This window comes from Staurois parvus, unplaced genomic scaffold (genome assembly GCF_062004578.1).
Source record: "Staurois parvus isolate SC_StPar_1 unplaced genomic scaffold, SC_StPar_1.0 ptg000021l, whole genome shotgun sequence".
NCBI lineage: Eukaryota > Metazoa > Chordata > Amphibia > Anura > Ranidae > Staurois > Staurois parvus.
This window is the reverse complement of record NW_028317817.1, coordinates 2,918,790-2,942,035: the sequence shown is the minus strand read 5'-3', so window position 1 is coordinate 2,942,035 and position 23,246 is coordinate 2,918,790. Positions and strand designations below refer to the sequence as shown.

Genomic DNA, 23,246 nt, shown 5'->3' with positions numbered 1-23,246 from the left:
GGTTTTGCATCCTTAATATGTGCAATCTGGACCTCATTGCCCGAACAATACAAGGTATTCAGAGCAAAATAACTTAATCTGAAGAAATAACCAATTCCCTACGTGCACACAAAGAAACTTTAAGCACAAGGGAAAACCTAACATCTTTTCTTGATACACATAATACAATTCTAGAAAATTACAAGAAACAGGTCCTGGTAACAAAACTTGATAAGTTCAGACGAGACATCGTAGATTATCAAGAGGAAAGTCTATACCTGGAAATACGAACACAGAGAGACAATAGAAATCAGAATACACAGTCACAGTCCTCCTCACAATCAGACACAAATCTTAGCGAATCTTCAGCTTCCTCACAGCTGAATTTTTTAGCACAAGGAAGAACCAACATAAGAAAATAAGGCGGGGAAACACCCCAGTAGACGCTTCAGTGAGCAGTGCAACTCGGAGCAAGACAGCACAGATAACCTAGTGGTAAACCTCTCTTCAAACCTTCTATCTACAGGTAAGATATTGTTGAACAAAGGTTTGGGACTACTTTGGTGACAGAGTAGCGGTGACAGAGTAGAGCTAGACAATGACCTCAAACACATTTGTTCCGTGCACTAAGGTTCTATGCGTACTTTGAATCTATCACAATCAAACACAATTATCAGGTTTTTCTCTTCCTGGTATTGACTTGAAAATGTGCAGGAAACCAAGCATTTAGACTCCCCCCATAAGTTTCCACACAGTGGAGGCGTTCATCAAGCTGGTACAAAAGGATGTTAAATGCATCCGTTGGCAACAGTGGCATGGACAATCCCATGGAAATTTATCCCAGGAGGAATAGTTAGCTCTTAAAACACTGTGAGAAAACACAGATTTAGTCTTTAAGCCATCTGACAAGGGCGAGGCCACTGTCGTGTTAAATAAATGGGATTACTATGCTGAAACCATGCGTCAGTTATCAGATAGGAAGATATACTGTAAATTGCAAGGTGATCCGCTAGTGGGGATTAAAGCTAGGATGTACAGGATAATAATGGAGCTTCAGAGCAGGGCATCATTGATAACAAACTAAACAAATTCTTTATTACTGATTTTCCAACAACTCCATTGTTTTATTGCCTCCCTAAGATCCACAAGCACCCCACAAAATTACATGGACGTCCCCTTGTGGCTGGGAACAATTCAGTTTTCCCGTTTATAGCTATTTTTTTGGATCAGATTCTGAGTCCCAAGGTGGCAGGTATGAGTTAATTTTTCCTAGATACCACTGATTTTTTGAACCACCTTAGCCATATAGGGACATTACCTGAGGGTTGTTTCATATGTAACATGGGTGTGTATAATTTATGCATATCCATTCCACGTGAGGATGGGCTAAAGGTGATATCCCGAAACATGGAAGCACTAGAGAGGGCATTTCAACAACCTAGAGATTCACTTTTGAATATTTTGTAGCAAAGAAACATTGAGGTGTATACCAGCAATATTAATCATCTCTTCTCATTCTCCCCAGGTACATCATATTATAAAGAAACCTTGACATGTACTGAGTAGTGACTCAAAACTGACAGATATATTTAAAGAGCCCTCTTTGTTTGCACATAAAAGATCATGGAACATTAGAGACTGATTGGTTCATGCTGCCTTTTTCAATGATCTACCAAGCTCAGTGCTAACTAGTTACGCACCTATTGAACACCATGTGGTATGTACCCATGTGGGCACTGTGCTCAATATCATTTTATAAAAAGAAACACATTTTTTACACACCTAAGAACAGGGAAAAAGTTTCCAATCATTTGGGAACTGCTCTTCCAGAAATGTGATATATCTTCTCAAATGTCCTTGTGGTCAGGTATATGCTGGACAAACCTCCCGTGAGGTTCGGATTAGATTTGGCAAACACAGAAGCAAAGTGAGGAGGGGTGACCCTACCTCACCAGTAGCATGCCATTTCTGGAATGCCAATCACAACAGCTCACAATTACAGTTCATTGTGATTGAGGAAGTCAAATATCCACCAGGAGGGGGAGACTTGGCTAGGCTGATACTCCAAAGGGAATTATATTGGACTTATAAACTGAATACACTATACCCTAAAGGTATGAATAAAAAATGTGACCTTACAGTATTTTCTTCTATGATCTGGCCTGGTTTCATCTTGCTGGCCATACACTGTACAATCAGATTGAACGGTCTCCTTAAGATTCAATGGTTACTAATTGGTGCTACTTTTCTTATTAGTTAGTAATTGTTAGTATATCACAGGTATCTTTACATTTTATGCTACATAAACCTGTTGGATTATGCAGAGACTGGATAATTGTATTGTATAGTGTATGGCCAGCCACAGAAAGGGTTTTTCTCTCTGCTGTATATATGTATTAATTACTGTTTTCTCTTTATATATATTTTGGACTAAATATGTGCAGAGTGTTTTAAAGTGGGCGCATCCAGCACTGGGAATGGTTAACTACACAATGAACCTGTTACACACCAAACAACTGTCACCACATTTTTTATAGAAAACACAAGCAATACGATATCTGTAATAACAATTAAGTCTGTAATATACACTGTCATGACAGACAGTGCAGGAAGTTTCCTATTAACCTGTATATTTCATATTAATTAGCATATGTTTTGGTAAGCAATAGTTATTTCTAGAAATTTGAAGAGTAAAATATATTATAAAATATAAACATTTAATATTTGAACGCTAGATGAGTCCTCTACTTCATACTGGTGGGTTTTTTTAAGACACAAGTTTACTGGGACAAAGTTCACAGGCTGCCAGACAGCTCCAGACATCATAGTATGCAGATGCAGACAACAACGTTCATCTTTTTTCTGTTAAATACAAGGGGCGTTCAAGTCAAATCGGGACTTTTGAATTTATATAATAAAAGAACAAATTTCAAGGAGTGGAAACTGCATTTATTTTTTGACATACTCTCCTGCTACATTTATACATTTATCCCAGCATTTAACTAATTCCTGGAAAGCTTCGGCATAGAAAGATTTGTTAGTACACCTGAACCATCCTAGGACAGCCTGCTTCACTTTGTCAACAGTGCTGAAATGCTGACCTCCGAGGAACTCTTTTAGGGGTCCAAACAGGTGCAAATCATTCAGAGCGAGGTCTCGACTGTAAGGGAGATGTGGCAATACCTCCCACCCAAATTGCTGTAATGTGCACAAAGTGGGGGGGCAGTATGAGCATGTGCATTGTCCTGGAGAAACAGGACGCCTTTCGTGGTCAAACCAGGCTGTTTTTCCCACAGACACATATGCACATCACTCCAAACATGACAGTAATATTCACTCCTGATAGTGGCACCACAGGGTAGAAAATACAGGGCAGGGACAGACATACAGCCATCTTTCAAAAGTTTACATCATTCAAATGTCTTACTGCAGCTAAGCATTTCATCACCGTGCTATGCTTGAAGTCTTCTGTAGATATCTGTGGGTTTTATGCCTTCGTTCACAAGAAACGTCATCACCACACTCTGTGCCATGCACGTACTAACACTGTTGTCTACCATCTTGATTAATGGTCTCTGAACTGGACCTCGACATGTGTGCCGCCTATCGGTAATATGACACACTTGCCACTCTAGCATCTCTTTTTATACCTTTAAAAGTCCCAGTTTGACTTGAACGCCCCTCGGACATTCACATATGGCTGGACAACCAATCGCATTGTACCACAGGTAATTCTATGGTGAAACTTTGTTATATAAAAGGGTCTACAAATCTCTTTGTCTGTACTTGCTCCCAGCTGCAGATGTTCATTAAACCTGCTCTTCTGAAGTTTCTGCCTTGTTATGTTCTTTTGTTACTTTCTACATCAACAGGAGTATTTCAGAGATTTACAACATAGTAGCTTCAAAGAAACAGGGATTTTCAAGGTTCTGGCTTAGAGCATTAGAAATAAGTATAAAGATCTTTAAATGTCATTCAACCACTTGCAGACCAGTCACGTACAGTACCTGGTACATCACTGAACTTCAAGTGGTTGTACCGGGATGATGCATACAGTTGCATGCAGTCCTTTAGTGCCGACGGTCGTTTTTCTTTTAATACCAATTGGCGCTGCTAACTAGCCACTCAATTGTTATTACAAGCCACCTTTCACAGCTCTAACAGGAGCTCCTGTTCCACCCGTCTTGATCGACCAGCTGGCTATACGGCTGGCTGGTCACGGAGCTGAACACAGAACAGACCTGCTTTGTTCAGCTCTGTTAAATAGTAAACCGGAAGCAATAACTTGACATCACTTTCATTTTATTCAGAAATACACGGTGCCATTCAAAAAAAATAACAGCATTCAATCACACCGATTGGTTTATGTGTTTTTTTGCATTAAAATTCAAAAACGTGTATTGTTTCCCCAAAACATTATGTTCGAAAACCGACTGAGCAAATATCGTGTGACATAAAAAGTTGCAAAACCCACCAATTTATTCTCTATGGCCTCTGCTTTAAAAATATATATACAATGTTTGGGGGATCTAAATAATTTTCTATGAAAAAAAAGATAGTTACAAGTAAACAAAATTGCCAGAAAAAGCCTGGTCCTTAACCGCTTCTGTGCCACCCTATAGTAGAAAAACTGCTACAGGACGGCACGGGATTCGCACTCCCACGTTTTTTGCGGGCGGGGGGGCACGCGCTCGTGCCTCCGCCGACCCACGGGTGTCGTGATTTGATCCTTGAGGGATCAATCATCCGATTTAGGATGGTCGGCCTAAGTCTGATAATTGACCCCTGTCTTATCAGGGATCTTCCTGTACCTGTGTTTACAGTTACACAGGTACATGAAATGACATCTTCTCTCTCTCTGGGCATATTCCATCCCAGAGAGAGAAGAATCAAGACACAGTGATTATAGCAACACACTTTTTACAGTTAGAACACTTCAGAACACATTTAACCCCTTGATCAGCCCCCGCCACCCCACCCCAGTTAATCCCTTCACTGCCCTGTCACCAGTGTCATTAGAACAGTGTACAGATTTTTTGCTGATCACTGTATTAGCGTCTGCAGAGACTACAGATAGTGTTAGCATCAGTTAACGCCCCTCCCAGATAGCGTCAGATTGCCCGTCAGTACACCAGTAATCACATTTAACCCCTTGATTGCCAGGAACACGCTTACATACACAATAAGCCTCCTTGCTAGTATAGTGTCTGAACTGATCAATATCTTTGATCAGATCAGCACTATACCAGCGTTCACATTAGTATAGCGTCCCCAAAAACGCAGCGTTAGTGGGGTCAGCCCCAGCACCTGCGTTTAGCCCCTACGCTTACCCCCCCTTCTTCCCTAGCAAGTGCAGTGTCAGTAGGTCACTGTCACTTGATACATTGCACACAAAACCGCAGTGTTCGTAGAATCAGGCCTGATCTCTGTTAGCACTTGCCAGTAAATTTTTTTGTAGCGGTTCAAGCAGTCCCTGACAGCCAGGTGCTATTTTTCCGTGAGTCGCAATAGGTACCTATAAATTTAGTGGCCAAATTGTCGGTGGAAAGGTACTCTAGTGAAGAGGCCTACAGGATTCTGAGCACGTCAGATGAGAGCAAAGGGGAAGACTCACTTACACAATCAGCCTCAGAATACTAACTTGCAGACAGCAGCGGCACCCTGACAGATAGCTCAAATGATGGAGAAGAGGTCCCTGCTAAGATCAGGTGTACCCAACCCTGTTCCCAGGTTGCTGAGATGTTACAATTGCATGATGACTCTCATATGCAGCAGAGTGCCAGTACTAGTGCCGCTCTACCTTTTGGTGAACTGGCGAGCACTAGCGGCCTAGTACATCCTGGTCTTTCACATACCTGCACTGCAGTATCACTTGGTGACGTGGCGAGTCCCATAAGTGCAGTACAAGCTGGTGCAGTGGCGAGCACAAGTATTGTCCTGCAACCACCAAGAATTCGCACACAGGCTCGTAGAGCCCCTAGTATCCTTCCAGATGTGCCGGCAAATCCCAATTGGCAGCCCACAAATTCTGAAGCACCCATAATTCCCCCATTCACTGCCCAACCTGGAATTCAGGTGGAAACAGCTAATTTAAATACTCCCCTTGATTTTTTTTGGAGCGGTTTTCACAGATCTGTATGCATTGATTGTGGATCGAAGCAATTTATATGTACAACAGTTTATTGCCGCCGACCCAAATTCAAACCTTGCCAGACCATTCGCATGGAAACCCAATTTCCAAATTGAAAGTTTATTTGGGCCTAACCCTGAACATGGGCATTGCTAAAAAAAATGAATTGCAGTTGTCATGGTCCAGAAACCCAATTCATTATATGCCCATGTTCTCTGCTGCCATGGCCAGGCATAGATATGAGAGTATAATGTGTATTATGCATTTCAACGACAACACACTCTGTCGTCCTCGGGGTGACCCTGAATTTGACCAGCTCCACAAAATTCGGCCCCTTGTAAATCATCTTAACCAAATATTTGCATATGTCTATACTCCCCAGCAAAACATCTGCATTGATGAGTCCTTCATTAATTTTTCTGGCCGCCTTGCATTCAAACAATTTCTCCCCAGCAAGCGTGCCAGATATGGGGTCAAAAATGTATAAAACCGAGATTGCTGGCTGCTTTGGGCTTTTTTCTGCTGAGCGTGTTGCGTTGATACCGCCATGGCCTCGCCCCTTTTGAAAATACATTCACAAAATGTTCAAGGCTTCAATTCGCCTCAGAAACGGGCTAAAGTTTTTCATCACCTCAAATCGCAACAAATTGATGTGGTATGTCTACAGGAGACCAGGTTTTCTCAGTCCTCCGCTCCACGTTATCTTTCACATCACTATCCCATCTTTTACACGGCCTCGGCTCCTGAGAAGCGTCGGGGTGTTCTGATAGCTTTTAAACGCAATCTCCCCTTTGTCTGTTCTAGGCATATAGCGGACCCCACGGGCAGGTATTTGCTTCTGCAAGGCACCCTCTGGGACCAGGAGGTTACCTTTGTCTCTTACTACGCGCCTAACCGTTTCCAGCATAAATTCTTTTCGCATCTTTGCACCATTATTTCTCGACACTCTAAGGGTCTTCTTCTTGTTATGGGGGATTCGAATGTTACCTTGGATTCCACATTGGATAGGCGCTACGCACGGGGAGCGACCCCCTCTCATGACTTGGTGCTAGAGGAACGTATGCGCTCTCTTTTACGGACGGCGGGGCTAGCGGACGTCTGGAGGGAACTTCATCCAACTGAACGCGACTTTACGTTCTATTCCAATCCTCATGACAGTTTTTGTAGAATTGATCATATATTCATGCAGGTCCAGCAGCTCCCCTCGGTCCGGCGGATAACTATTCCCTCCTCACCCTGGTCAGATCATGATCCCTTGGTACTCCTCCTTGCCCTTTCTGGGTCAGAACGGCGCCCTTTTCATTGGCGCATCAATGACTCTTTGCTGACCACTCAGGCTACCTGCCAACAAATAGAATTCTTTTTACGAACATACTTTGCGGAAAATTCGGGATCGGTCTCTTCAGCAGTGCCCCTTTGGGAAGCGCATAAGGCCACGATGCGGGGTCATGTTATACAGCTGGCTGCGGTCCGGAAGCGGGAGCGGGAACGCCGACTCTTGGAGCTTCATTCTCTCCTGGCCTCTGCGGATGCGCGTTGGAAGTCATCTCCATCCGTGGCCCATAAACGCTCTCGGGACGCTCTGGCGACAGAATTGGACCTCCTCGCCTCTTCGGAGGCGGAACGGGCCCTGCGTTGGACCAGACATAAATTTTACTCCTGCGCTAATAAGCCCGGTCCCATGCTAGCCAGGAAACTCAATTCTGTGGGGAAACCCCATAAACCGATTCGACTTCGACTTTCCACAGGTGGCTGTACTTCTAATCCCCAGCAGATTGTTTCCCGATTTTCGGACTTCCTTTCGCGCCTCTATGCTGCCCCAGATCCTTTCCCTGTGGCCCAGGCAGAGGCATTCTTTCAAGACCTCCATCTTCCTGGATTAACCGAGGCAGCACAGGCGGCCCTCAACGCTGGTGTCACCGTACCGGAAGTGCTCCAAGCGATCAAATCTTTACGGTCCACCGCGGCCCCAGGTCCCGACGGCTTCTCCGGTCTCTATTATAAAAAATTCTCAGCCCTATTGGCGCCCTTTTTAGCGGCCTATTTCAATGAGTTACGACAGGGCTCTTTGCCCTCTCCGGACGCACTTAGGGCACATATCTCTATGATTCCTAAGACGACCGACGATGTCCAGGAACCGCAAGCCTTCCGGCCCATTTCTCTTCTTAATGAAGACCTGAAGATATTGGGCAAGATCCTTAGTTTTCGCATCAATAAATATTTGTGTAGCCTGGTCCACCGGGACCAAGTAGGGTTCGTCCCTGGGAGGCAGGCGGGTGATAATGTCCGTAAGGTGGTCCATCTTATACATTTTCTGCAACAACGGAAAATCCCAGGATTCCTACTGTCCTTGGACATATATAAAGCTTTTGATTCTCTATCTTGGGAATATCTGCGGTTTGTGCTGTCTCGTTGGGGTTTCGAGGATTCTATTCTCTCTTGGATTCAGGCCTTGTATTCCTTTCCTTCGGCCTCCGTTAAATACGCTGGGTATTTCTCGGATCCCTTTCCTGTTGGGCGAGGAACGAGGCAGGGTTGCCCGCTGTCCCCAGCGCTCTTTGTCCTGGCGCTCGAGCCACTGGCTTTAGCGCTCCGGACCGATTGCAATATATCGGGGGTTCCATACGCGGGACAGGAGTTTAAGCTGAGCCGATGCCCTCTTGACCCTTACTAATCCTCTGACGACGCTTCCTAACTTGCAACGAGTTCTTGAGCGCTTCTCCTTGATTTCGGGTCTATGTATCAACTTGGATAAAACCGTCGCTCTCAATATTACTCTGCCTTCAGATTTGGTTTCGCGCCTACAATCCCACTTCCCTTACCGGTGGGCTTCCTCTTTTCTGGAATACTTGGGCATTCGCTTGACCCCCACCTATGACTCCCTTTTTGCTGCAAATTATTATCCTTTGCTTAGCTCTTTATCTTCTCTTATGCATTCCTGGCAATTTCCGCACCTGTCTTGGATAGGACGGGTTCATTCAGTGAAAATGACCATCTTGCCGAAATTGTTATATTATTTTCGCACCCTCCCGGTGCGGGTTCCCCCTCACTTTCTTCGGTTGCTTCAGGCGAAGTTTATGCGTTTTATCTGGGCCGATAAACACCCCAGAGTCTCTAGAAATACGCTCTTTGCTCATAGACTCCAGGGTGGTCTTGGGGTACCCAATGTAGCTAAGTATTATCAGGCGAGCCAGATTGCCCCGCTGTCTATGTTGCACGCTTCCTCCGATGTTCCTCTCTGGGTCCTGCTGGAACTACCTAATTGTGCCCCTATTGCACTGTCAACACTCCTATGGCTTCCCCCTGCCCTGCACCCTATGGCGCTGAGTCCGATGTTGCTCCATGGCCTACAAGTCTGGGACTCGGTACGTTACTCCAGTGGCCTGATGTCACCCTTTTTGCCCTTGCTTCCAATCGTTAACAACCCTCTTTTCCCACCGGGTCTAGATTGCCCGAGGGCATTTTCTTGGTGGGTGGCTCATGGTTTCTCACAGGTGCAACACTTTTTGATTTTTCGGTCCTTTCCCGCCTGGAATGTCCTTCGGGAGTCTCGGGATGTTCCCCCGGCGGAATTTTTTCGGTACCTTCAATTGCGGCACTGGCTACTTTCGCTGAGAGCCACTTCTGCTTTCCCATATCAGAAATCTGCCTTTGAACGGCTTTGCCAGCAGCACCCGGGCGCCCCGGGGCTTATCTCCCTTCTTTACGCAGCTTTGAACAGACGCTCGTCTCACACTTCTCTTTCATATGTTGTTCAGTGGGAACGCGACCTGGGAGTGGCTGTGGATCCGGAGGACTGGAGTAGGGCCTGGTCACTCATAGCTAAATGTTCATTTAATACGACCACGCTGGAAGCAGCCTACAAGGTATTGTTCCGTTGGTACTGGGTTCCGGCTCGTCTGGCCCAGGCTAACCCTGCCTGTAGTGATCGATGTTTTCGGGGTTGTGGCCATCGTGGCGATGTACTGCATATCTGGTGGTCATGCCCGAGGTTGGTTCGTTTTTGGTCTCGTGTGTTTGGCCTCCTTTTCACTTTGTACCATCTCTCCATACGCCGGGATGCTCAGTATGCTTTGCTTCATTGCCCCATACCGGGCCTCTTGGCTCGTCAGCAGCGGTTGGCTTCCTATTTGTTTTTATCGGCTACTAGGACAATTGCTCAGGCCTGGAAGAGTCCGTTTGTACATTTCCAGGGGGTGCGGGATCGTATGACTACTATGATGCTCAACGAACAGATGTCGAGTATATGCAACGACTCTCAACATAAATTTTTGAAAGTATGGGAGCCGTGGTTGCAATACGCCTTTCCCACGCTCCCCCCGGCCAGTGTGGGGAGGTAATGGAGTTTGGTATTGGCGCTCGTGGACCCCTGCTCTTTGTTTTTTTTTGTTTTTTTTCCCTTTCTTTTCTGCTTTTCTTCTCTCCTTTTCTGTTTGTTTTGATGTGACAGTGGACAACTGTCTTTAGTTGCGATAGTCAGAGTCTTACTGATGTTATTGTAACCTATGTGCCATTGATAGCCCCTGCGTGGGCATACGTTTTGCCTTATTGGAATTAGAGCGTTGTCTGCTCTATTATGCCTTTTTTATTGGTGCAATTGATAGCCCCTGCGTGGGTGTGTTTTGTTGCCTCTGTTTTATACTGTTTAAAATTAATAAAAACCATTGAAATACAAAAATGTATAAAACCTGTGAGAGGGCAACAGGCTATACATATAAGTTTCGGATTTATGATGGAAAAGATCACGTGGAGCCCCCTGGATGCCCAGACTACACAGGGAGCAGTGGCAAGATAGTTTGGGACTTGGTGTCATTTATATGTGGACAATTTTTATTCAAGCGTGCCACTATTTAGATATTTGTACAATCTTAGAATTGGCGCATGTGGCACTGTGCGACCTAATCACCAGGGCTTCCCCCAACAGCTTGTAAATACTCATCTTAGAAAGGGGGGAAAAACCTACTTGAGAAATGAGCAATTGCTTGCAGTGAAGTGGAAGAACAAATGGAATGTTTTGTCCTGTCTCCCATTCACACAGACACGACCATCTAAATTGCCACAGCAGCTGGTGTTTTTGAGAAGCCCCTCTGTGTCCATGACTATAACCTTAACATGGGATGGGTGGACTTCAACGACCAGATGATGAAGCCGTACTTAGTTTACCGAAAAGCCAGATGCTGGTGCAAAAAAAGTGTCTGTTTATTTATTTCAATTGGCTCTGTATAATGCTTTTGTGATTTACAAAGCAACTGGACGAAGTGGATCCTTCCTAAAATTCCAGGAAGAGATCATAAGATTTATAAGCTCAAAAACACTAGAAAAAAATGCTGGATGAAAAACACTAATAGCATTTTTGTGTCGGCTTGTAGTAGCGTTTTAGCAAAGTTTAGAAGCATTTAGGAGCATTAGCATTTTATTAGTGTTTTTACAGTACATGTAGAAAAAAAAGCTAGGAAAAAAGCTGTTAGCACCATTTTAGAGAGTTCAGCATTTTTTTTTCTGAGAGAAAAATACTACCAAAACTCTGCAAAAACAATTTTCTTTTTTGCTCCTAAATGCTGAAACTTGAAAGAGCAACTAGCCTAAAATAGTGTGCATGGACACATAGTGTAAGTCTGGGTTCTTTAGGTTCCAGCAAAGTTCAGTCAATGGGTATAAAATGGTCTTAGCTCTCAGAAATGACCTGACCTGATCGTACAGTTGCCACTCTCTCTGAGACAGTTTTCTAAATACATTAATATCTTCAGTGTACCACATGCCATGTTCTAATAAAGCTGGGTACACAATATAAGAAAATCTTGCAAACGATCGTCCGGATTTCCTCAATGTTTCACATCAAGTCGAACCAGAGGATTGTACTAATAATACAAAAATTCTCGAACAACAAAGGCTTTTTTTTTGCTTGACATAAAAACATTGTAACGTAGATTATTGTTGTTTATTGTTTCTGATCATGTGCAGTCTTTTGTATCCAATTTTTCTTGTACAGAAACAGTACACATTAAATGAAAATAATTAGCTTTGTACACGTACGAAAAACATTTACGAGTTTGCCCCTTTGAAAATTTTTGTTCAGAAAGTCTGAATTGGATGTCAAAAGCTGTGTACACACTATACAAAAAGTGTTCCTCGTATGGAATTTTTCTTCTGATTTTCTGATAGTGTGCACCCAGCTTAACACATATTTTATCATTCAGCAGAAAAGTATCTTTTCAACAAGACCCACTCTTGAAATGCACCTTCCTAAGAAGAAGTAAAGCTCGATCCCCTCTGTAACATAGGGATGTTTAGTCTTAAAACAATTATAGTGTTCTTCTGCATTTAGTAGAATAATCAGTATCAGAATGATGTATAGATTTTAGCTCAGCCAAGACATGTTGGTTTTGCATTCCACTGCTTGCTAAAACATTTACAATATAAAGGAAAGCCTCTCCATGTGAGAAGAAAAACTCAAAGATGTAAATTTCCTAATGTCTGCAAAGCTATTACAACATGTCCTAATAGGTTTCATAACTCAGGCCTAAACAGACAGTGATAGGCCTTATTAGCAGATCCCTGTTCATTGCTGGTCTGTTAAATGCTATAGGAGAATGGTTAAAGTGTTACTAAACCCACAACAGTAAAATCAGTCTGTATATGCAGCAAAACATGCTTGTTATACTCACTGTGGAACCTAAGAGGTTAATCCTCTGCATTGTGTAAAAAGGATGTTGACCCTGTCTTCTCTGATCCTCCCCTTCTTCTACTGTCCCCAATCCATCTCCTGATAGAACAGAGCCTTGAAGGCAGGCTGCACAGGCTCAGCTGCTGTGTGTTAATAAATATTTTTTTTTCTTGGGAGAGTGCATGCAATCAGCACAGAGCCAATCAGCACTGTCCAGACAGAGGGTCAGGGGTCCTGCAGCTTCACAGGACAATCAGAGGAGAAGGAAAACTCCTCCTACAAGCTTTAACCAGTGCTCTGCTGGACAATGATAGAAGTCACAAGACTGCTTTAACTGCTGATGAAAAAAGGGATTTAGCGGTTTATATTTACTAAAAGAATTGCATTTCCATGTTCTGTGTACCATGGGAAACCAGAAATAGCGAATGCAGGGTCCTGGGTTTAGTAACACTTGAATGGCAATTCCCAAGTTGAAATAGTTCTTCTGAAGTTTCTAGACCTTGGAGAAATGTTTACTCGATTTAAATAGCTATGGAAATGTATTCCTGGGGTTATGTTTTGAGAGTTGGTCAATGGCTGGGTATGTGGATGTAAGCTGGCTCCTATTCTAAAAAATGTAATTGCTGACTTGCAAGTTTTAAAACAACAAGGCTATCCTGTGTCTTCTCACGCAGTTTTGGGTGCACAGTCCTCATTATCATTACAATCTGTTTGTAGATTTCCATTACCAAATATTCCTAAAAGTGCCTTTGTTGTATTTTTTATGACAAGAGTGAAATTCCTATTTAACCTCTCAACACCGCTGCCTCCCGACCCCTTAAGGGGTTTCAATGAAGCCTTTCAACGCCCCCCTTCAAGTTTATGCCAGGGCATTCACGGTGGGGTTGTGACGCATTGATAGTTTATTGCAGGCGTTTGTTGTGTGGTTTTCACGTTCGTAAAAGGCTTATAAAAAACCCTATAGGAGCTTTTGGTAAGAGCCTTAGGCACACTGTTAACCCTATGATGGGCCCCCCTATGTTAATCCAATCCTAGCCATTCTCATTAGTAGAGTGTCAGTGTATATTATTAGCACTGATCACTGGAATAGAAATGTTATCAAGTGTGAACACGCCCTTAGACACACTGTTAACCCTATGATGGGGCCCCCCTATGTTAATCTATTCCTAGCCAGTCTCATTAGTAGAGCGTCAGTGTATATTATTAGCACTGATCACTGTATTAGTGTCACTGGAGAGGTCAGTGGCAGTTAGGCAGTTCCCACAAAGTGTCAGTTAGTGTCAGACTGCCCACTGTACTATCACAGTCCTGCTCTAAGTCACTGATCAACGCCATTACTAGTATAAAAAAATAAAAACTACAGTATATATATATATCATAGTTTGTAGACACTATAACTTTTACACACATCAACTAATATACGCTTATTTCGATTTTATTTTACCAAAAAACATGTAACAGAATACATTTTGACCTAAATGTATGAAGACATTAGATTTTTTTAAATTTTTTATTGGATATGTTTTAACAAAGAAAGTAAAAATATTGTTTTTTTTGTTTTTCATTTTTAGTTTATATAATAAAAAATGTAAAAACCCAGTGGTGATCAAATACAACCAAAAGAAAACTCTATCTGTGTGAAAAAAATTATATAAATTTAATTTGGGTACAGAGCTGCATGACTGTGCAATTGTCAGTTAAAGTAACGCAATGGCCTGTTCATGAAGGGGTTAAAACCTTCCGGAGGGCAAGTGGTTAATTAAAAATCTCTCCTGGAGCTCAAGGTAGTGGAGTGTAACAGGTATACCACCAGAACTCCCAATATTTCTTAAATTATGGTGAAAATGCCTTCAACTAGCAAAGTAGAAAACTACAATCACAGTTCAGAATAGGCACAAATAAACAATAATAATATTATCTGAGGTACTTTGGCAGTCGACAAATGATGTGCAAAATTTCTCAAATGTAAGGCTCTGGCAGAATAGGAAAATAATTCCGTTATCAAACAAAAAGAGGCTTCTCCAGGGTTGCTTAATAACTCTCAGTCACTGTGACAGTGGGATCACTTCCAAAAGGTAATAGGGATGAGAGAACAAGTACAGCTCTTTCTACCATGAACAGATGACAGTTTGGACCATGCTAGAGCAAATAATCTCTCTCTAGGGAGCCAAGAAATACACAGGGACTGCTCATCTCAGCCTAAACTCTGCAGAATCCTGTGATTGGAGATAAAAACACAGCATCTTTCATGCCAAAACACAGAGACAAAAGGTTCTGACTATAAAAGCAGGTCAAAGGAAGAACGGTGCAACAAACATTCCAAGTATGGATCTTCAAAATTTACAATACTTAAGAAAGCAAGCAGTATATAAAACACATAACAATGCTATACAAGTTAGCTTTCCATTAACCTCCCTAGAAGTCTGATTATGTCCATATTTCTGTGCTCAAAGCGGTACATTTTTTTGCATGGAAATATGTATTTTTTTTACTGTAGGCCTGTAATTTTTAGGAATAACTCACTGAAATCTGTCCGAACAAGAGTCTAGTAAACATCCCGGGTATGATAAAATTTGAAACACGAAATCATAAATTATAATTTAATAAATAATCATAAAAAATAATAATATAATAATAAATTTAATTCAATAATTTAATCAAATCAAAAACACTGAAATTTGAAATATAGCACCAAGTTCGCACATCACTGAGCAAAGTCGCAAAATCATTTTCAGTGTCTGATGACGAATTTCCCCATGAATAATTATCACTCAATTCTGCAAGTGGTTCTAATTTATTATCGCTGTTCTCTAGCTGGTCTAAAACCGATTTTGACCTAAAGGGATGCTTTTTGGACGCCATGGACGTTTCTCAGTTTCCAGGCAGAAAGAACAGTAAAAATGCAGGCAGGGCACAGGACAAAGCACTAGGGATAGAATTTATGTGAAATGGTTTGATACAGTAATGTTTTACTATGTTATTTTAGTGAATTTAGTGAATGTCACTTTTTGTCATTTTCAAATTTCCCGCCAGTTCCATCCCCCCGACGTCGCAGGGGATGGAACCCAGAAGACAGATGCCGGCATCCGCCGGAGAACATTGCCGGGGACACTGCAGGAGAGACATCGCGGGAGCGCAGGACAAGGTAAGAGAAGAACAGATCCTGGAGCAGCGCCACATGGTAAGCCCGAGTGTAGCTCGGGGTTACCGCTTTTGGTACTGAAACTTTACCCCGAGCTACACTCGGGAATACCGCCAGGGAGGCTACATAGGCTTGTGTCCTGGCTTAAATAAGATCTTCACCTACAGTGCCGTGAAAAAGTATTCAATCACTTCATACCCCTTGAAATTTTCCACGTTTTGCCATGTTACAATCCAAAACGTAACTGTATTTTATTGGGATTTTTTGTAATAGACTAACGCAAAGTGGAACATAATTGTGAAGTGGAAGGAAAATGATAAATGGTTTTCAAATTGTTTTACAAATAAATATCTGATAAGTGTGGCATGCATTTGTATTCAGCCACCTTTATTCTGATATCCCTAACTAAAATCTAGTGGAACCAATTGCCTTCAGAAGTCACATAATTAGTAAATAGAGTCCACCTGTGTGTCATTTAATCTCAGTATAAATACAGCTGTTCTGTGAAGCCCTCAGAGGTTTGTTAGAGAACATTAGTGAACAAACAGCATCATGAAGGCTAAGGAACACAGCAGACAGGTTAGGGCAAATGTTGTGGATAAGTTTAAAACAGGGTTAGGTTATAAAAATAATATCCCAAGCTTTGAACATCTCATGGAGCATTGCTCAATCCATCATCCAAAAATGGAAAGAGAATGGCACAACTGCAAACCTACCAAGACATGGCCATCCATCTAAATAGACAGGCTGGGCAAGGAGAGCACCAATAAGAGAAGCAGCCATGAGGCCCATGATAACTCTGGAGGAGCTGCAAAGATCAACAGCTCAGGTGGGAGAATATGTCCAAAGGACAACTATTAGTCGTGCACTACACAGATCTGGCCTTTATGGAAGAGTGCCAAGAAGAAAGCCATTGCTGAAAGAAAGCTATAAGAAGTCCCATTTGCAGTTTGCAAGAAGCCATGTGGGTGGGACAGCAAACGTGGAAGAAGGTGCTCTGGTCAGATGAGACCAAAATTGAACTTTCTGGCCTAAAAGCAAAATGCTATTTGTGGTGGAAAACTAACACTGCACATCAGCCTGAACACACCATGCCCACTGTGAAACATGGTGGTGGCAGCATCATGTTGTGGGGATGTTTTTCTTCAGCAGGGACAGAGAAGCTGGTCAGAGTTGATGGGAAGATGGATAGAGCCAAATACAGAGCAATATTAAAAGAAAACATGTTAGAGTCTGCAAAAGACTTAAGACTGGGGCGGAGGTTCTCCTTCCAGCAGGACAATGAACCTAAACCTACAGCCAGAGCTACAATGGAATGGTTTAGATCAAAGTATATTCATGTGTTAGAAAGGCCCAGTCAAAGTCCAGACCTACTGTAAATCCAACTGAGAATCTGTGGCAAGACTTGAAAATTGCTGTTCACAGACACTCTCCATCCAAACTGACAGAGCTTGAGTTATTTTGCAAAGAAGAATGGGCACAAATTTCACTGTCTAGATGTGCAAAGCTGGTAGAGACATCCCCAAAAAGACTTGCAGCTGTAATTGCAGCGAAAGGTGGTTCTACAAAGTATTGACTCCGGGGAGGCTGAATACAAATGCACACACTTGTCACATATTTATTTGTAAAATATTTTGAAAACCATTTATCATTTTCCATCCACTTCACAATTATGTGCCACTTTGTGTTCGTCTATCACATAAAATCCCAATAAAACACATTTACATTTTTGGTTGTAACATGAAAAAAGTTGGAAAATATCAAGGGGTATGAATACTTTTTCAAGGCATTGTATAAGCGCATAACAGGGTTAAAGCAGAACTAAACCCTCCTGTCCTTTGCAGTCAAGCAAACTACCATCTTAGCCTCTGATCTGCAGTTGCCATGTGATCAGATATGACACCTGTTGTTTGATGGTTTGACAGTTGGGTTGAGACCATAAGCAACTGTGACAGTTACTGTATCATTCACAGCATGCCTTAAATGTAACCGTTTGGGGAATAAATACGTTTTGCTCTGCTTTAAAAAAAAAACATCAGTTTTAAGAAAAATGCAAACCACGACTGAGTTCTGTTATATGATCCTGTTATGCACACTTTGAAGCTGTAAGGCAAGACAGTTGAGAGGGTAGCAAACTGTTCAGGCTTTAGATGACCTCTAAGGTATCTCACTTAAGGGTCTATTTATCAATGTTTTCACTCAAGATTCATACATCTTTAACCAAAATTCACGCTTTTTCACATAAGTTAGAAAAATGTATGAATCTTGTGTGAAAGTTGTATGATGAAAACACTTCTCATTTGTCAGCAGGGTCATGTGGCTGTGCTGAGCAATGAGCACTTGCAATTGCAAGCATTATGATGGATGCTCACTCCGGGGCTGTGTATTGCAGTGTGTGTACCGCTACATAGCAGCACAGAGAATCATTGCAGAGGGATGGCAAGGATATGTGAAGTTAGATCACCTTTTAATTTTTTTTTTTTTTTTTGAAAATGCAAAGGTACATTTTAAAATAAACCTGTCAGTTAAAATAAACCTGTCAGTTAAAGCAGTATTAAACCCAAAACAAAGAATTTTATATATTGCAGCTTACCAAGCATTAGATGCGGAGGCTGCATTCAATTTTTTTAGGTCTTTTTCCTGTTTTCCGCTGGTGATCTGGTCAGTAACACACCTCCTGTATTAAACAGACACCACTCTGAGTGAAGGAGCACAGGGGGCAGATTCGGACAGCAGCATTGTTAGATGAACTAGCAGATTTAAGTACAGTAACAAATTGAAACTGAAATCCAGCTAATACTTTATAATCGTTTACATCAAATCTTTTTTTTCCTTTTGAGATAACAATTTTACATAAATAAAGGCTGATCATTTTAAGCACCCATGACTATGTATATGTCTCATCCCTGTAACTGCAAGAGAGCTTTTCTGTTGAAAAACAACAGACCTCGTGACTGGACCACCAGTTGAAAGTAGAAGAAAACCTAAAAAAAGTATGCTACAATATAACAAATGTTTGCTTTTGGGTTTAATATTGCTTTAAATGTTATTTAAAATCAGATACCACCTAATCCGAATGTCAGCTATTACCTTTGTTAGCTAATGGGCACCTAATTTAGTTTCACATTTTATGTAAGAAAACAATTGAGTACTGTCCGTGATACTTTTTTTATTTGCACTAACATACAATTTTGAGGACAAGCTTTCGGAGTATGTCCCCTTCTTCAAGGTCCAAGCAGTACTAAGTACTAATAGTACTAATAGTACTGCTTGGACTTTAAAGAAGGGGACATACCCCGAAAGCTTGTCCTCAAAATTGTATGTTAGTGCAAATAAAAAAAGTATCACGGACAGTACTCAATTGTTTCTGTCGCAAATGCACTAATACAGCTACAATCATCTCAAGCAAAATGGAACATTTTATGCAAAAAAGTCAAACTAAATTAGTGAAAACACTAATCTGATTAATACAGATCAGCTTTAAAGAAAAACCTTCCTTACCATCGACCTGGAAGAGATAGTGAATGTGGAGCGCAAAAAAAACTGCCAAATACCCTCTTTCCACAGTTCTGATGGTTCTGGGACTGATAGTAAAACTTCTCAGCTCCATCAGTTAAATGGTAATTCAACAAAAGTCTATGGAAAACCCCAAACACAAGGCAGCACAAAGTGTAGGTCAACAGATCACAAAATGATGCAAACTGGATGTATATATGAAAGAAATAGAGAAAAATTGAGAGACATTTTCATACTGCACGAATCTTACACCGCTCAACCTGCTGTTTTGTTCCATTTTTGGGGTTGTATTTGGTATGTGCAAAGAGAGATCACACAAATACTTTTAAGTATAACATTTATTGAAAGTAATGACAGATACAGAAAAAGAAAATATAAGAATAGTTAACTAAAGATGCTGTTGCCGCCACAGAGTCCCATCCGTGTATGCATCATGGCACCGGAGATCACAGACACATGCGTGATTGCAAGCTCTGGGTCGACACTAAATATTTCTAGACTAGCTGTGTGTTATACGATACTGGACTCGTATACTGGACTTGTAAGTAGGGACTATCCAGCCCCCCACTGCAAACAACATGATGACCTTCTAAGGAAAATGGCCCATTCATGAAAGGAGGGTAGGCTGGCTTGTCCATATAGTCACATTCCTTTGTTATTTACGGTAATCAGGCTTTACTCTCACGTAGCCCTTTAACTAATGCTTGGAGGCATTCTTAACCACTTCCCGTCCGACCCATCTACATAAACGGCCGGATGGGAGCAGTGCCGAAGTGGGTGGCCGTTTATAAACTGCCCCCGCATTCACTGCCTGTGCGCGCTCCCTGGGAGCGCAACGCATCACAATCTGGTGCCCGCTGTGTCTGGAGGAAACAGCAGAACACCAATCACTGTATGGGACCTCTGTGTGAGGTTCCAATTCATGTGATCACTGATTAGCCAATCAGTGATCACATGAATAGTAGTAACCAAGATGTCACTTCCTGACATCATTGCTTACTACTTATGAAATCTGTGAATGATCACAGAGGTCACATGGTACATGGCTATTCCCAACAGCCTTGTACCATGTGACAAGCTGTTACCAATCACAGCTCTCACAGTATTTCTCAATGCCTGCAAGAATGCAGCCAGAGAGAAGGAGAAATGATTGCTTTTACAGCCTTTAAGGGGGTAAAAACAATCAGTGCAAAAAAAGGAAAAAAAATCTTCATCACCCCCACACAAGTAGTACAGTGTCATTATGGTGCCAAAAAAAAGAACATAAATTATAATGTAAAAAAATAAAATGAAAATGTTAAAAAGTTTTAAAAACTATAATTTTTGGTTATAAACTAATCTGGGTTATTTTTTTTTTACTAAAAAGGTAGCTGAATTTTGACCAAGATTTATGAAGAAAGATTATTTATTTGCAAACCCCTTTTTTTTCAAATTGTTTAGACTTTTCATTTATATAGCAAAAAAATTAAAATCACAGTGGTGAATAAATACCACCAAAATAAAGTTTTATCGGTCTCAAAAAAATGCAAAAAAATTCATATGGGTACAGTGTTGCATGACCGTGTAATTGTCATTCAAAGTGTGAAAGCACTGAAAGCTGAAAATTGGCCTGGACTGGAAGGGGGTTAAAGTGTCCGAACTTGAAGTAATGTACAGCGCTGAGCGAACTGTTGGCGCTATATAAATACTGTATAATAATAATAAAGTGGTTAAACATTTGTGAGGCCAACATTAATAAGGAAATATGTAACTTGCAATTTTCCAATCGTCTGCTTACTGAAATTTTTCATTAATTAACTTACCTTTAAGTTTATAGACTTCACCATTGGCAGAATAGACAACTATCATGAAGGGGGCCTCATCGCTCCTGGAAACCAGCGATCCAGCTAGAGACAGGGACCCTCGGGGTTTCTGGTTTTTGCTTGCCTCTGTGACAAAATACTGCAGGATCCCAGACTCAAAGTCCAGTATAAAATATCTGTAAAGGATAAAAAAATAAGAATTTTTTTTTTCTAAAACAATAAACACCTTTCAATGTCAAAAAGCAGTAAAGATGTCATTTTGTGAGCTTATACCCATTCATGCACTCTGGTAGAACCAATGAGGTCTTCCCAGCACAGTAATAGTTTGGTAGTTAAATACTGTACATCACATATCACTTGTTACACAATCAATTATACAGGTATGATCACTTTATTTGTTTTTGTCCTAAGAATATATTTCTGTATAAACTACATAACTCCTATACTGTATATCTTGATTTTCATCTCTCTTCTAATATTGACTTCAAATAGGCCATACTGTTATCCCTACAGCTGGGCTTCAGAGATACATAGGGGCTGAATTACTAAACGCAAAGCGACTGTGCACTTTGCAAGTGCAATTGCGCCAGAGCTTAGTAAATGAGAAGTAGCTCTGCTGACTTCCATCATCCAATCATATACAAGAAAAATGCAGTTTTTCATTTTCCTTGCATGTGATTGGGTATTCTATTTAAAGTGAAGCTTACCCAATTTTCTAAAATCTCGAGCAACTGCATTTGCAGAGTGCAGAGTTTATTTTTCTTTAGTAAATCAACATCATAGTGTTAAAGTTAAAATTTCTTTGCCCATGCTAGGAAAAGTAACAGGATCTCTGCAGTCCCTATTGCTACTTTTAGGATGGCCCTCTTTTTGGTTATCTTTCCAAGTCCTGTATATAGTAAGGTCTGGGGAAAATTTCCAACTGGCGATTTTCATATGGATGGGCAACACTGGAACTTTTTCAACTACACAGAAAAGAAGAACAAATTTGTAACGTTCTTCCTTTTAATGGTGGTGTCCAAAGGTGACGTAGATGGTCCATACCAGAGATGGAGCTTGTACCAGGAGACAATTTAATATATAGTGAGCGCTTTTGACAATATATAATCTAATGGTCCATACTGTTTAGTAAGAAGCTCTTTTAATGGTGGTGCATGGTGGTGGAAGCACTGGTTTACACTTTTGTAAACAGGAGAATGGATGTACATCGGAACAACATATGAACTGTTGTTGCTTAACTTATTATTATGTTGTGGAAGCCCTATCAACTGGTTTTTGAGGTTATAATTGCACTTGCACTTTAGTTTGCAAATGATTTATATGTTAAAACACTTTTTGCATGTTATTTGTATATGAATTGTGTTCATATCCATTTATTCTATGTCTTACTTATATTTAAAAAAACTACACGTTTGCAAAATGTAGCTCTGCTTTAAATCATTTTGACCTTTCTCTGATTAGGGTTACAGTATGAGGTGAAGCAATTCTGTAACTGCAGGTGACCTCTAAGAATATGCTTTTAATTGAATGCTAGGCACTAGAGGCTGTGTTAAAAATGTCCCATTTAAAAGGAATTTTTTATAGCTAACCTTTTTTAAACAATGACATAAGTATGTAGCGCGCAATATGGTTTCGGTGGCTTTCAAAATGTGAATGCTGGTTTTTCTAGCACGTCATACAGAATGGAATCTTATGATGCCTAGTACTCAATAATGAGCTACTTTATGTTTCATGTATGCTTACAAATTAAAAGCTGTTGAGCATAATGGCATATTTTGCTTTATGATATCTGTGGTACTGAATATTTTGTATAGATGGAGTTGTCCTTTAATATACATTTCATTACTGTTCACCACGTTTAAAGGGTTAGTTCCCCTTTATCAAAAAAACTGCCTATGCAGATAAGGGGTGTCTGTAAATAAAAACAAAATGTGCAGCTCTGACTAAAGTTGAATAATGCCCTTGCTATAGGTATACATACTTCATGAAGCCTGACTGGAATACTCCCAGGAT

At 41.2% G+C, this 23,246-nt stretch overlaps 1 protein-coding gene across 2 annotated transcripts in view; it reads right to left on the bottom strand.

Moving 5' to 3' along the window:
* OSBPL10 (oxysterol binding protein like 10) overlaps positions 1 to 23,246 on the bottom strand; it is a 653,617-nt gene that overhangs the window by 448,065 nt on the left and 182,306 nt on the right. For both annotated transcript variants that reach the window (XM_089690791.1, XM_089690795.1), the window contains exon 2: positions 21,234 to 21,409. In XM_089690791.1, coding sequence (XP_089546917.1) covers positions 21,234 to 21,409 — 176 coding nt within the window. The remainder of the gene's footprint in view (positions 1 to 21,233; positions 21,410 to 23,246) is intronic.